Below are 13,971 nucleotides of genomic sequence, written 5' to 3' on the forward strand. Positions count from 1 at the left end.
TATATAACACCTCCTCTTCGTCCTGCCGCGGTTCTCCATCCAATTCTCTCCTTTAACCTTCGTGGCAGGAAATACGATAGAATGGCGCCGATGGCTGGGTGGAGGTGGGGACCTTATGGTATTCTTTCGGTCTGTACATACGACGCAAACAAATCCATAGGATACGCGAGTCTCGAGAGCGACTCACTCGTCTCCATTGCGCTCTATCGCATTTTTCCAATCTGAGTCTACTCCTCGATCGAAATAGTTTCACTTTATTGTTTGTTACTTTTCTTTCTTCTTCTTCCGTAGCTTCCCTTTCACGTCACAAATGCCTTCGATTGCGAAGAATTGCGATTCACGATTATTATTTTTTTCGCGAAATCTAGAGATAGACCTTGGATATTTTACGGAAATGTGATTCCAATAAAAGAATTGAAAACTTAAAAATTTTTTTTATGTTAGAAACAAGATAAGATAATTTACTTTATTATTTATGATAGAAACGGGATAAGATAATTTATAAAATAAGGTAATTTATTGTCTTTCATCATCTTTTATGTGTACAAATTATTTTATTAATTTCAAAGTTAAATTACTTTAACGTTTATAATCTAATTGATTTTGTTTTTCGCTCTAAAATATTGTGTACTTTTAAATTTGACATATATCTTGTTTCATTGAAAATTGTCTGAAAATAATTGATACAAAAACGACATTTTCTATATAAAACTATTTAAATGCATAAAAGATGATTTTTGTTTTTTATAAAGATAAAATAAAATTTGTTAGAAATTGCTCTTCTTTCTTTACAATATAAAAGGCAAAATATAAAAATGATATAAAAGCGCACAAATGAGTATTTTATATATAATAAAATTGGCGATAATAAATATGCCGGTTTATTTAATTTACTCCTTTCAGCGATTTGAGATCCATTTGCAGGAAGAAGAAATCTTTCCGCGCGCAAAATGATAAATAATAACTTTTCTAGAGAGGACACAAACGTGATGTGAAACTATATTATGATTCCACCGCGCGCGCAAATAAAGCGAAGCGAGATAAAAAGAAAATGAAAGCGAAAAAGTTTTCGGCAAAGGGAGAAAAAGCATCGACATTAGCGATATTAGCCGCAGATATGCGAATAATGTTATTTGTCTCATAGAAATCCCGTATTTATATAACTTGATGATAATTTAATTTTTATTTGTCATATTGAATAATCATTAAATCCAGCTAAATAAGATACAAGTGTTCTTAATTAAGTCAAAGTTTAATAGAAAAGTTCCATATATATGTATATAGACATATTTAATGTACAATTATATATAAAAATTAATATATATTACATATAAATATTATATATATTGTATTTTATTATATATATTGTATATGTCAATTTTTTTTCCCCGGATAAAAAGGAGAAAATATATTATCTTGTCATTCTAACTACGATCTTATCTATTTTAAAAGATGAGATCTTAAATAAAATTTTCGTAATATCGATAACGTATGTGCATGTATGTGTATGTGTGCGTGTGTAAAAAAAAATTCGTATAGAAATTAATAATACTTTAATTATGAATACTGCTGATTAAAATTAATGACTTTGAAATAAATCCTTCTTTCTGAATATTTATTGCATCTTTCCTCTATTGTATATATTATTATCATTTTTTAAATATATATTACGTATTTGTAATAAACTAGTTACTTTCTAGACACGCAATAAGAATATTTTTATTTAGGACTTCAAAGAAGGACTCGACCTAGTAATGTAAGATTGAGGATGCGTTAAAATAGCGTTTCATTCGGGTAGTCCCCCTGGATAGCTCCAGATCCGTGCAATAGTGATAAGAACCCCAACGTATGTGCTGAATTATGAAAGCTGGCGCCACAGATAATCGATTGCGAAAATAGCCTTCCGTGTAAAGACGGATGCCTTAAAAGGGCCAAAGCTTTCCCGGTCATTTAATATCTTGCCCTCTCCCTATAAGCAACTTTACGCTTTCCCGCATAATATAACAAAAATATAGTATAAATAAATAAAAGAGGATTTGACACAATAGAGAGGAAGAGGAAAATTTTTCTTAGTTTATCAGATCATAAAATTTAATTTAAAAAAAAAAAAAAAATGAATTATTCTTATTCTTTTAAAATATTATTTGCAATTTTTTTAATAAAAAATACATTAAATTAAGCACTAATTGAGCAAGTTACTTATATATCGCGAAATAAAATTTATATATAAAACATAATGGATAGATAGAACAATAATAAAAAAAATAAAAATAATAATAAAATAATATTAAAAATGTACTTTATCGTCCTTTCAAGGAGAAAAAAGAAATATCGACGCTCTTAATTATTAGATCATGTATAACCATATCTCGAGTCGTAAATTGGAAGGGTCCGCTTTGCTTTGAAAAGAAAATGCCGGCGTATCATCTTTATTGTTGAACTAGTCTAAATTACTATCCACCGCAAGACGAATCGCTCGTAGGCCGAACTTTTTCGAAGGAAAATCTAACAACCCTCCTGCTCAATTGCCCTCCTGCGAAGGCGGAGGAGTTAGGCAATTTGTCTGGAACGTCCCCTTGCAGGCATCGATGCGTCAAAAAGAAATCGAAAAAACCAATGAAAAAGTGCGAGCGTTCCTTTAACTTCAATCAACGTATTCAATTATTTTAGCGGCTCTCGCAATTAATATAAAAAAATCAATATCAGAATTCACAGATGATAAAAAGATGACAATTCGTTTTTATTTAATATCACTGTGAATGTTTCGAAGAGACATATCTTTCTTTATCTTTAGGAAGTCAATATCGCAAGAAATATTCTTGCTTTAACAACAGAACACACATTTAATAATAGAGCTTTTATATAATAAAATATTTGAATACATTATTTGAGTCGAGGTTTTATTAAGATTTTTTATCTGTATAAAAAGCACACACATTGCCGGAAAAAGTTGACGGACTGTTTAATCTTCGGACAAAAGATCAATATAATGAACGATTCTATCGTCCACACGCAGAATGACAGAAAATAAATGAAGGAATAGAAGCGGAAAATATTAGTATCCAGGGTGTCATATGGTGGTACATACATATATATTGTAGTACTGTGTGATATTAGACGAGATTTCTTTTGGGAATTATTAGTCACGCATTTTTCGGAAATGTTGTTTTTTTCATTGGACATATGAAAAAGAGAGGAAGCTATTTTTTTCGTTCTCAGTTACGTCTCTCAATCATTTAATACATCAATTTCAAAAGCGATGTCAAAGTGCCTTTTCTTCTCTGTAATTTTTCTATATGATATATGTTATTTATTTAATATATTTAATTAATACGCGCTTATATATCGTATTTATAACGATTTGGTAATAATAAGAAATTATTTTAGGCGAGATAATCTTTGGAGAAATATTAATTATATTGTAGATATGAAATAAACACACAATCTCTCACAGAATACAATAAAATATCGAAAAATAAATAATTAAAATCTAGAAATATAGAAACATTTTTTATCTTTTTCCGTAAATTGACTTTTATCTTATTGTTGATGAAAATCGAAGATTTAATTATTGTGTGACACACACACACACACACACACACACACACACACACACACACACACACACACACACATATACCTAATATCGAAACATTTAATTTTTAAATGAGGTTTTTCATTCTTTTATTTCTTATTTGTTTTATTGTTATAAAATTCTCTTTATTACACATTATTTATATCATATTAATATTACGAAATAAACTGTAAAACAAATATTACAACTTTTCAAAGTACAATTTTCGTTAAGATACATTTAATTACGAATTTTAAAACAAAATATATCAGCGCACTGCGCAACCTTTACGGTTGTAAAGGTACAAACTTTATGATTTCCCGTTTCATGTTTTATATGTTACCTTTATAAGGTTATTAAGTTGATTGAAAAAGCGAGAATGATTAAAATTTTGAAAGAACTTTGCTATTTTTTTTTTTTTGTTATATTGTATTTTACATCTAAGGAAAATATTATTTATCTTATTATTTTATAAAAAGTTTAATAGAACAAAAATATCATTTATTAAAAGTTCAATTTTATTTAATCGAGTATATAATAGAATTACTAAAATAGTAAAATTCTTTTGTGATATTGTATGATTTGCATACTAATTATATACATTTTTTAAGATAAAATATAAAGATTTTGAAAAATATGGATAACTATTTGTTTCAGGTAAAGCTGTTCCGTTCGTCGAGTTGACTGTGGCACACGCTTCGGTCCTTACAATTTTGGCTATTAGCTTTGAACGATATTATGCCATCTGCGAGCCTTTAAGAGCTGGGTAAGTAATCATAGAAATGCGTGTTTAGGGAATAGATAAAAATGAATAATTAAATTTACTGGATTATACATCTGGATTTAATCCAATTAATTCAATATGCTCATAGATACGTTTGCACAAAAGCGCGGGCGACTATTCTTTGTATCTTGGCGTGGGTGGCAGCGGCGCTATGTACAAGGTGATGCAAAGAAAAGAAATTATTTCATTAATATTCTTTTATGCTTTATTAATATTCTTTATCTTTGCCGTTGCCTTGCTTTACATGTCTCTCACACATGCTTTTCTTCTGGCTGACGCACGTCGTTCTTTTTTCACTAAACTCTCTCCCGTTTTACGTCTACTACACATGACTGTAATACGAAGTCACCATCTACGAGTTCTATTAATTTCTCTTGCGAAAGCGTGTTTTAAAATGTACGGAAGAGCCAGTCACAGTCGGTCTTAATTAAAATCTATTTAAACGAATATATATAATCCAAGATAAAATATTATAAATTGTCAGATTATAAAATATAAAATAACTCAAAAAGCACTTAATAAAAAAATACTTTATTATAGTGTTTTGGAAAGCTCTCGATGTCAGCTATAAGAATACTAAATAAAAAATGGGAGTTTCCATTTAAGATTTTAATGTTGACCTCCGCATGACCTTCAAATGATTTTCCAAGGTCAAATCATTGTCACCATCTTATGGCCCTCTTGAAGCCACACAACTTTTGTTTGAAACATTTTTCTATTTAACGCAGTGTTTCTGAGATATTTGAGTGGGTCCTTTAAAACAGGGTACACCCTGTATATATCATATTTTGTCTCTCAAGGTATTCTCGTTATATGCATATTAGAACAGTGTTTACGTATGCTCGAGTATTGGTTGATGAAAATTGATACATGGCAATGCTTTCTTGACACTGCAGGTGATATAAAAAACTATCATCTCTGCAAACATTTATTATAAATATATGCAGGTAATTGATGTGCTATTCAAATGTATATCGTGCATAATATATTTTTGAATCATATGTTTCATGATAATATTTAAAATGAAAACTTACTCCTTGCCATAGCACCTTTAGAGAAAGAGAGACAGAATAATAATAAAATTGCTATCTTATTAATTTATTAAAATATCTATTATATTAGATTCGTGCAAAATGTTTATCGTAAAAAATTAGAATTGAAATATTAAATAAAATCGAAAACGCATAATTGCAGTAATTTATCCCAATCAAAATGTATCTGAATAACATACAACATTTTTTATACTTATTCTTTTTCTTTCTAAAAAAAATAAAAAAGGTCGCTCGTTTTTAAGAACTCAAATCAAAAACTTTATGCAAAACGGAGCTTGAGAAAAGAAATTTTACATCGGACACGGAGAAATCTTAAATTATAAAATTGCAGATTAGATTTACCTGTTAAGTGAATTTTCAAAAATGACCTCGAAATTATGTTTTTTTTTTTTTTCTTCTCTCCTCGCTGCATATTTTGAATAGAACGAATCGATAGAAAGGATCCGATAGAGGATTCGACGATTCGATTTTTGCTTCATAAAGTCCAACCGGCGTCTCTCTATATATCACCCTCGCACCCTCGCGTTTATCCAGATAAAGGCTGCCTTACACAAGCTGCGGTAGGACCGCACGCGCGTCATAAAAGCGATATCGCCCGTAAACCACTTTTCACAGAAGTCTGTACGTCATGTACGCGTTACGTGTGCAAATCGACATCTCCGAGTCGTCAAATACAAAGAGCCTAAGTTTACAGCCACTTATGATGAAACTTAGGGAGCTGCACCCTAAGCAAACATCGCGATATTACTAGAAACATATCTTGGATTAACTGCTACGTTCCAGAAGATTAATCTCGAATAAGAATTAGGAGTTTATTTGAGATTTTATTTTCTCTTCCACGATTCTTCTTTCCTACACTTTCTCTAAACTCGGTGATTTAAAAATGCATTTATATTTATGTTTATTTTGATCTCTTTCTCTCTTTCTCTCTCTCTCTCTCTCTCTCTCTAGGAAATGGAAAATACACTGTAATATGTGTACATGAAAGAAAATAAAAAATAGTATAAATGTGTATTTAACTGCATGTTTCGATTGTGTACGTAAAAAAAATTGGCGGGATAAACTCTTGCATCTATTTCTAATATTTTCTACTTCTAATTTTATCGTGGAAACGGAAAGTATACGAAGGAGAATCCGGATCTGGTATATCCGGAGTCTCGTGGATTACAGAAGGATTTTGTCGACACGATCTGGGGTTCTTAAGAAAAGCCGGATAACCGTATTAACGGGGATCGAGACACAGTCGCGTCGACCCTTCTCGAGCCTCGAAGATGTTTTTCAACTAAAAGCACGTTTTCGTATTGTAATTTTGGATTCGTTGCGACACGATGCTGATGGCGAAAGAAAACGGAAACTTACGCTACAGAAACCGATACAGATTAGAGGAATTAAAAATGTCCCCGTAATAGAGCTAAAATTGATACGTGACAGTGATTTATAATTGGGAAAAGGATATTTTTGCGTTTGTATACCGTGATTAATGTCGCTGTAGAATGAGGAGAAGAACTTATTACTGGAATAAATAAATTATAAATTTCTTTTGTCAATTTTAAGCGAGTAAAAAAATTGATACCATCTTACGCATTTATGGTGGAAAATTTGAAGCGTCATTTTTTTCCCGAGACGTTTGTTTTCCGTGATTGTTCGCGGAATTATTTTTACATTGAAACAAAAATAAAAAAGTTTAAAACTTCGTTTTTTTTTGTTTTTTTTATGCGACACACAAATTGCTACGATAAAGTAATAAAATCGCAAACGTGAGTTAAAGCAGATCTTATCGTGAACTCTCGTAAAAATTCGTGTCAAATAATATTGTACATCCGCGGTTTCTCCATCCGTTCCACTTGTAAATCAAAACGATTGGGAAACCTTTTTATTTTCATGGAAGATTTCTATGCAGAAGCACTTTTAAAATTGATTGCAACAGCATTGTATTTAAAAAAAAAAGAAAAGAAAAAAAAACTCTATTGGTGGGATTTTATTAATATAAAGATAATATTTTATCTTTTTTTTGTTTTAATTTTTTATGTTAAATATTTCTTTATTTATTATTACACACTCGTATATATGTATACGATGTCTAACAATTTTTCTACAAATTCTCTGATTAATTTGAAGTCAATATCTTTTTAGAGGAAATAAAAAAAAAAAATGATATGACTATAATTTTTTATTTCTAACATTATGTATCTTTTTAAATGAGCCTCAAATTAATATTCTTTTAAAATAAAGTTCAAAGTTGTAATTAACTGAATTAAATGGATATGACTTTTGGTTACCCATTTTAACCTCTTAGTCTGCAGGAAACTTTCTTTTGTATAAAAAATGGCTTTGAAAATTATTAATACTTGATATTTTCAATTGGCAATATTTCAGTTTGCGAAAAGAATTTTTCCAAATCAAATATTATAACTCTAAAGAAATGCAAATATGTTCTTTTTTTTATTTTACTAGATTACATCCACACAATTTCGCGAGCAGGGGCTAAAATCGGCTTTACAGGAAAATATAAATTCTCTCTCTCTCTCTCTTTTTTTTTTTTTTTTTTTTTTTATTAAGTTTATCTAGTCTTATCTATGACTGTAAGTCTTAGCAGTCACATATCTTAAAGTACTAAAATCTTTTACGAAAGAGAAAATTGTCTTCTTATTATATATTATGTATCAAATAGAAGCACCGCTTTCTTACATTATTTATTTTTATCCGTACATTTTCAATATATTATTACTGCAACTCTTGCTATTTTTCATTAAAATTTAGTATTCTTGTAGTTGACATCGAGAGCTTTCCAAAACACTATAATAAAGTATTTTTTTATTAAGTACTTTTTGAGCTATTTTATATTTTAAAATCTGACATATTTTGATATAAAAAATTAAATATCTCGTAAAATATACAGTTTTCGATAATCTTACCGTAATACTTCTATGTACAGAATAATGAGACAAATCAATTAGTATAAAAAAAAAATTGTTTTTAAGAAAATTATTTACAATGTATTTTTTTAAACATTTGTTTTTTTTTTGGCACTAATTAATTTGTCTTATTATTCTGTACATAGAAGTATTACGGTAAAATTATCGAAAACTGAATATTTTACGAAATATTTTATTTTTTATATCAAAATATGTCAGATTAAAATATAAAATAACTCAAAAAGTACTTAATGAAAAAATACTTTATTATAGTGTTTTCGAAAGCTCTTGATGTCAGCTACAAGAATACTAAATAAAAAATGGGGGTTTCTATTTAAGATTTTAAAGTTAACCTTCACATGACCTTCAAATGATTTTCCAAGGTCAAATCATTGTCACCATCTTATGGCCCTCTTGAAGCCACACAACTCTTGTTTGAAACATTTTTCGATTTAACGCAGTGTCTCTGAGATATTTGAGTGGGTCCTTTAAAATGGGACACCCTGTATATCTTATATTTCCATAAATTTTTCTTTTTCGCTTTCACGATGCAGATTTGTAGAATGTAATCTTCTGTGAACACAAAGCTCTGAAACATATTACTTGAAACTATTCCTTCTTCTTATGATAATCGCGAATTCCATGAATACCTTGCTACAATTCGAAAACACGGCAAATATCTTTGTTTTGAAGTCATACAGATTTCTCGTTTTTGCTTCTTGGTTTAATTAAATCAATATCTTGACGATCAATTATCATTAATTTTATCATTGTTGATAAACGCGCGCGATTGAAATATAATACACTGTTTTTCAAAGTTTCAACATTTAAATAGCTCGGTATAAATGCAAATTCTACAACTATAAAGGCAAAGTATAATATTTTTATGTTGCCTTTTTCAAAAATTATTCATTTCCATTCGTTAAGTTATCTGTTCTAGATTACATAGCGAGAAGAAATATTATCAATATATTTAAATGAATATTGAATCCCCGAAAACTGTGATGCGAAACACCTGCATAAGACATTCTATACGACGCTTTTTATTAAGGGTTAAAAAAAAAACTATCACTCTTTTTACACAGGCATGCGCGAAAGTGCGTCGAGATAAATGGAGGTGTGCAATTATCGAAATCACATTTCTTCAAGCACTTGAGGAAATCCGATACTATCATCTGCGCGCGAAAATCGAGTTTGCCTTGTAATAGGTGCAAAGGCCCGAACAAAAGGGAAACGCGATATTCTATTTCACGACGTGGCAAGGCAATCGTATAGAGACATTTTCCCTCGTCTATTTTCGTAGCAGAATGATCACTTTTTTACCTATACCTATATATAGAGTTTACTTTTTCTATAAAATTTGAATAAAATTTATTTAAACATTATTTATCTATCTAATATCTACGCTCGCATTGAATTTACAGATATAAAAAGTAGACCCATTATCAGCTTGCATTTCCACAGGGAATTGTTGCGTTAACTATCGCGAGAAAAATAGAAAAAAAAAAAAGAACAGATTCTTTTTACTTAATTTATATTAGATAGATACGAAAATAATATTTAAATGAATTTTATTCAAACATTGAAAAAGCAAACTTCATATACAGGTATAGATAAGAAAGCAATCTTTTTTTTTTCTTTTTCTCTCTATAGAGATAAATATATATAGCCAGTATATGCTGATCTATCTATTTTTTATGCTCGGATTTGATCGTGTATGTAAATCAATGATCGGCTATTGTTAGCTTATTTTATCTCAATTTTAGATAATAAATTCTACGTTAATCTCTCTTATTCTTTTTCACAATAAGAATGATTGAGATTTTCATAAAAAACGCGGGAAAAGAATCGCTCGAACAACTTGACCCAATTTTAGAGCTTGCGCAGTTTCTTAATGACGCTTACAATTAGACATTAATCTTTATAGCTTGAATTCTTTATTATAAAAAAAAAGAAAAATGTGTGAAAAGGAAAGGCTAATCTCTCTCCATTTTATATATAAGTGTAATTCCTTAATGACCCTTACAATTGGACATTAATCTTTAAGTGCTCACGTCGAGCCAGCTTCACCATATCCATTTTTCTTTCGCTTAAATTTTTTATTATAAAAAAAAAAAATGTGTAAAAAGGAAAAACTCATCTCTCTCGTATTTCTCTTTCATTGTAAAATTCATAAGCGACACTTTTGACGATTATTCTCATAATAATTTATTATAATACTCTTTTTAGACGACGTACAGACACATTTCGCGCTACAGCAACCTTATCGTAATGATAAAGCTTATTTAGAGAGCCTGTTTGTGGTTGAATTTTATGAATTAATTCTATTTTTGGTAAAACTGCATAAAAGGTAACACTTCCAATTTTGACGCTACTTAAATATGTTATAGGGGAGGTTCTTCTGAGTAATTAAAGCCGCAAGAAATAAATGGGGGCATTGGTTTAGGAGATACAAGAAATTAAAGTTTCACTGTTTTAATATTTTTTTTTTTCTCGGATATTATAAAGTAATATTAGGAAAAGTTTAGTTTGTATACGTTGTATTTGTTATAGAGCAGACGAAAAGGTATTTGTTTACATTTATTTAAGGGAGGTACAGCATGTAACTACACGAATTTGTGAGTCTTGCTTTGAAAAATATTATTTATTGAATGCGTGGGTGGGGGAGGAATTCCGTCCCGTAAATGTCACAAACAGCTTTTTTTTTCCGACGAAAAAATAAACTATACAGCATACTTTAATGTCAAATTTCAATTTGTTATATTAGGTGTACAACTTTGCTTCCGCCGTTTTTTTCCGAAATTCAAGGCTTTATTGTAAAAAACTGGTTATACATTTAAGAGGCGTTTTGAAATTGCTTGTTGAGTCACTCCCAATGATCGTGCCAATTCTTTTTGACTTTGACTCGAGTCTTCGTTAAGTAATGCCTCCAATTCTGCATCTTCGAAAACCTTCTCTCTTCCACCGCTATGCCGGTCTTCGACGTGAAAATCACCGTTCTTGAAGCGTTGAAACCACTCGCGACACGTTCTTTCACTGATAGCGGCTTCACCATAAGTATTTGACAGCATTCGATGAGCCTCAGCCGCAGATTTCTTCATATTGAAGCAGAAAATTAAAACCTCCCGCAAATGACGAGAATTTGGCTCGTAAACTGACATTTTCAATCGAGAATAACTTTATGATGCGGACACAAATCGACTAATGTTTCTATGGGGTTATGTTGACAGATGTCCAAGTTTATCGCATGACGTCTATGATCTATTTATTTCGACCGCTACTTACCGTTAAAGCCATCTATAGGAAAACGACGGAAGCAAAGTTGTACACCTAATATCTTTTAAACCAATGCCGCCCCCCTCCCCATTTATTTCTTACGGGGAATTACTCAGAAGAACCTCCCCTACAACGTATTAAGTGGCGATGAAATGGGAGGTATATTATCTTTTATGCAGTTTTATCCTATTTTTTAAAGATAAAACTTTTTAAAGAATTTGTGTCACAAATTGGTAATTATTTTTTAAATAAAGCAGAGAATATAATATCAAATATTCTTAAAAATTTTAGAAACTTTCTTTTACGTATTTATTCTCTCTGTTATATAAATTTACTTAACGCGAAATAACTTTCCTGACACAATTAATCAGAGTGACCAGTATATATTGTACCTTGCAAGATATCTTCATAAACATTATATTATGTGAAAATATAATTAGCCAATTAAGCGAATAGAATAATTCGCAAAGGTTTACCAAACGCATCTGTCTTTACCAAGTTAAGACGCGCTTAAGTAGTTTTGGGGAAGTAAAGCCACTTAAGCACACGTCTTAGCTTAGTAGGCGATGTATCAACGTATATCACAAACTGCAATCCTGTCTTTATCTCATCAGTCTAACGTCGCGTTATCGATCCATCTCCGCGAGGGCCATTTCCGCCGGGTTGTTCTTGAATCATTGAACGATCGACTAAGCTTCGTCTTGTATCTCTGCCTACTTCTTCTCTCCGCTTGTCACCGCGAATCGACGTCATCGATAATGGCGGTTGCCAGAGAAGCAAATACGAAATAAAGAGTACGTTCTTGCTTTTCCTTTTCTTTCTCGGTTGCAGCCCGATGGTCTGGGTATCGCAGTATCGCGAAATGAGGATGACGGGTCACGGGATCGCGCAGATCGTCGTCGCTGACGTCGGGAGCGATCAGCAGATGACGGATGATGTGGTGGATCGCGTGCCGGTATGCCTTACAGAGGCCGACACCGTCGCCAGTGTCACGTTCTTCCTGCTATTGGTGTTGCTCTTCTTCGTCACGCCGTTCGTGATACTCGTCGTCCTATACTCGTTGATCGTGAGTCACCTTATTCGCGACTCGTCCGGTAACACCACCAGCGACTCGTATCACAGCCGTGCCAGGAGACAGGTGGTGTACATGCTGCTGACCATAGTCGTAAGCTTCTTCGTGTGCCTGTCGCCCTACCGGCTCCTCATCTTCTACATCGTCATAGCTCCCGCCGAAGAGATAGCCGCGATCGATTACGACACGTTTTTCGGCCTGCTCAATTTCTGCAGGATCATGTTTTATTTGAACAGCGCCGGCAATCCGATACTCTACAATCTGATGAGCAGCAAGTTCAGACGAGGTTTCCTGATACTGTGCGGTCTCGCGAACGAGAGTGGCGAGACGCGTCTGAGGAGCACGATCGTCAGCGCGAGGAGAATCGCGACGAATCGGCAGGAGGATCGAAATCAGGAGGAGAACTTTTTGTGAAATGTAGAGTGAGAGAAACAATACGACTGTGACTTGCCGTCCAATGTAAAATAATATGGGTCTACTTATAAAGGATCTCAACGACGTATCAAATGAAATATCAATTAATATTGAACAAAATACTAGCGTTGACATTTTTTGTCAACCAGAAAACTATGCTCAATTTGATATGCTTGCAATAAAACGATACGAAAATATTAAAAATACTTACCAAGAAAGAAATAAGTATCGGAAAGTTATACTTGTCGCAAAGGAAAGCATTGAAAAATCATACATACTTATATTACATATTGGAAAATTATATTTATAACAGAAGAAAGAGGAGCATTAAAAAATGATAACTTTTATTTGTATTCGTGCAATAAATCATTGGAAGAAAAAGAAAGAGAGAGAGATAGAGAGAGAGAGAAACTTAAGACTGAATGAGAAAAGGAGAACTTCTGTGCTTAGATTAAATGGGACTAACGTGAGAAAAACTTTCGACATTCTATGAGATATTAAACTTCGATTTTCGCGAAAGTTATAGGCGAGAATCGAACAAACGATTTGCGCGAATAAACTTGAAAAGTTTCAAGTTTAAGTAATGTGATTTCATTATTCACTATTGCAGACGATTAAGTGTACACGAATCTGATAATAATTAAAATGTCACATGAATATTTCTTATATAAATACATTAATATTTTTAATGCAGAAATATATAGAATTTTCGTGAATCTCACGAATGTCCTCCTTCTTCCGCAAGTTTTCTTTATTTTTCAAAAATCATAAATTATTAATATTTATTTTGCCGAAGAATAAAAAAATTTTTATTAAAATATTCTTTTTAATAGGTATTGTAGATGCTTTTAATAGGTAGAGACTTAAGGCTGTGCATGGTACGC

General features: G+C 31.6%; 2 protein-coding genes across 2 annotated transcripts in view; both read left to right on the forward strand.

Annotated features, from left to right (window-relative positions):
- The window catches only part of Ethr (ecdysis triggering hormone receptor), a 36,385-nt gene that overhangs the window by 21,535 nt on the left and 879 nt on the right, over nucleotides 1–13,971 (forward strand). The window contains exons 4-5 of the mRNA XM_070294796.1: nucleotides 4,232–4,340; nucleotides 4,447–4,518. Coding sequence (XP_070150897.1) covers nucleotides 4,232–4,340; nucleotides 4,447–4,518 — 181 coding nt within the window. The remainder of the gene's footprint in view (nucleotides 1–4,231; nucleotides 4,341–4,446; nucleotides 4,519–13,971) is intronic.
- On the forward strand, nucleotides 12,437–13,705 carry LOC138932630 (neuromedin-U receptor 2-like). Its single transcript, XM_070294655.1, has one exon. The coding sequence runs from the start codon at nucleotides 12,437–12,439 to the stop codon at nucleotides 13,085–13,087; it is 651 nt and encodes a 216-aa protein (XP_070150756.1). The 3' UTR covers nucleotides 13,088–13,705.

This window comes from Polyergus mexicanus, unplaced genomic scaffold (assembly GCF_030449975.1).
Source record: "Polyergus mexicanus isolate NDT 795.1 unplaced genomic scaffold, iyPolMexi1.0 SCAF_4, whole genome shotgun sequence".
NCBI classification, from domain to species: domain Eukaryota; kingdom Metazoa; phylum Arthropoda; class Insecta; order Hymenoptera; family Formicidae; genus Polyergus; species Polyergus mexicanus.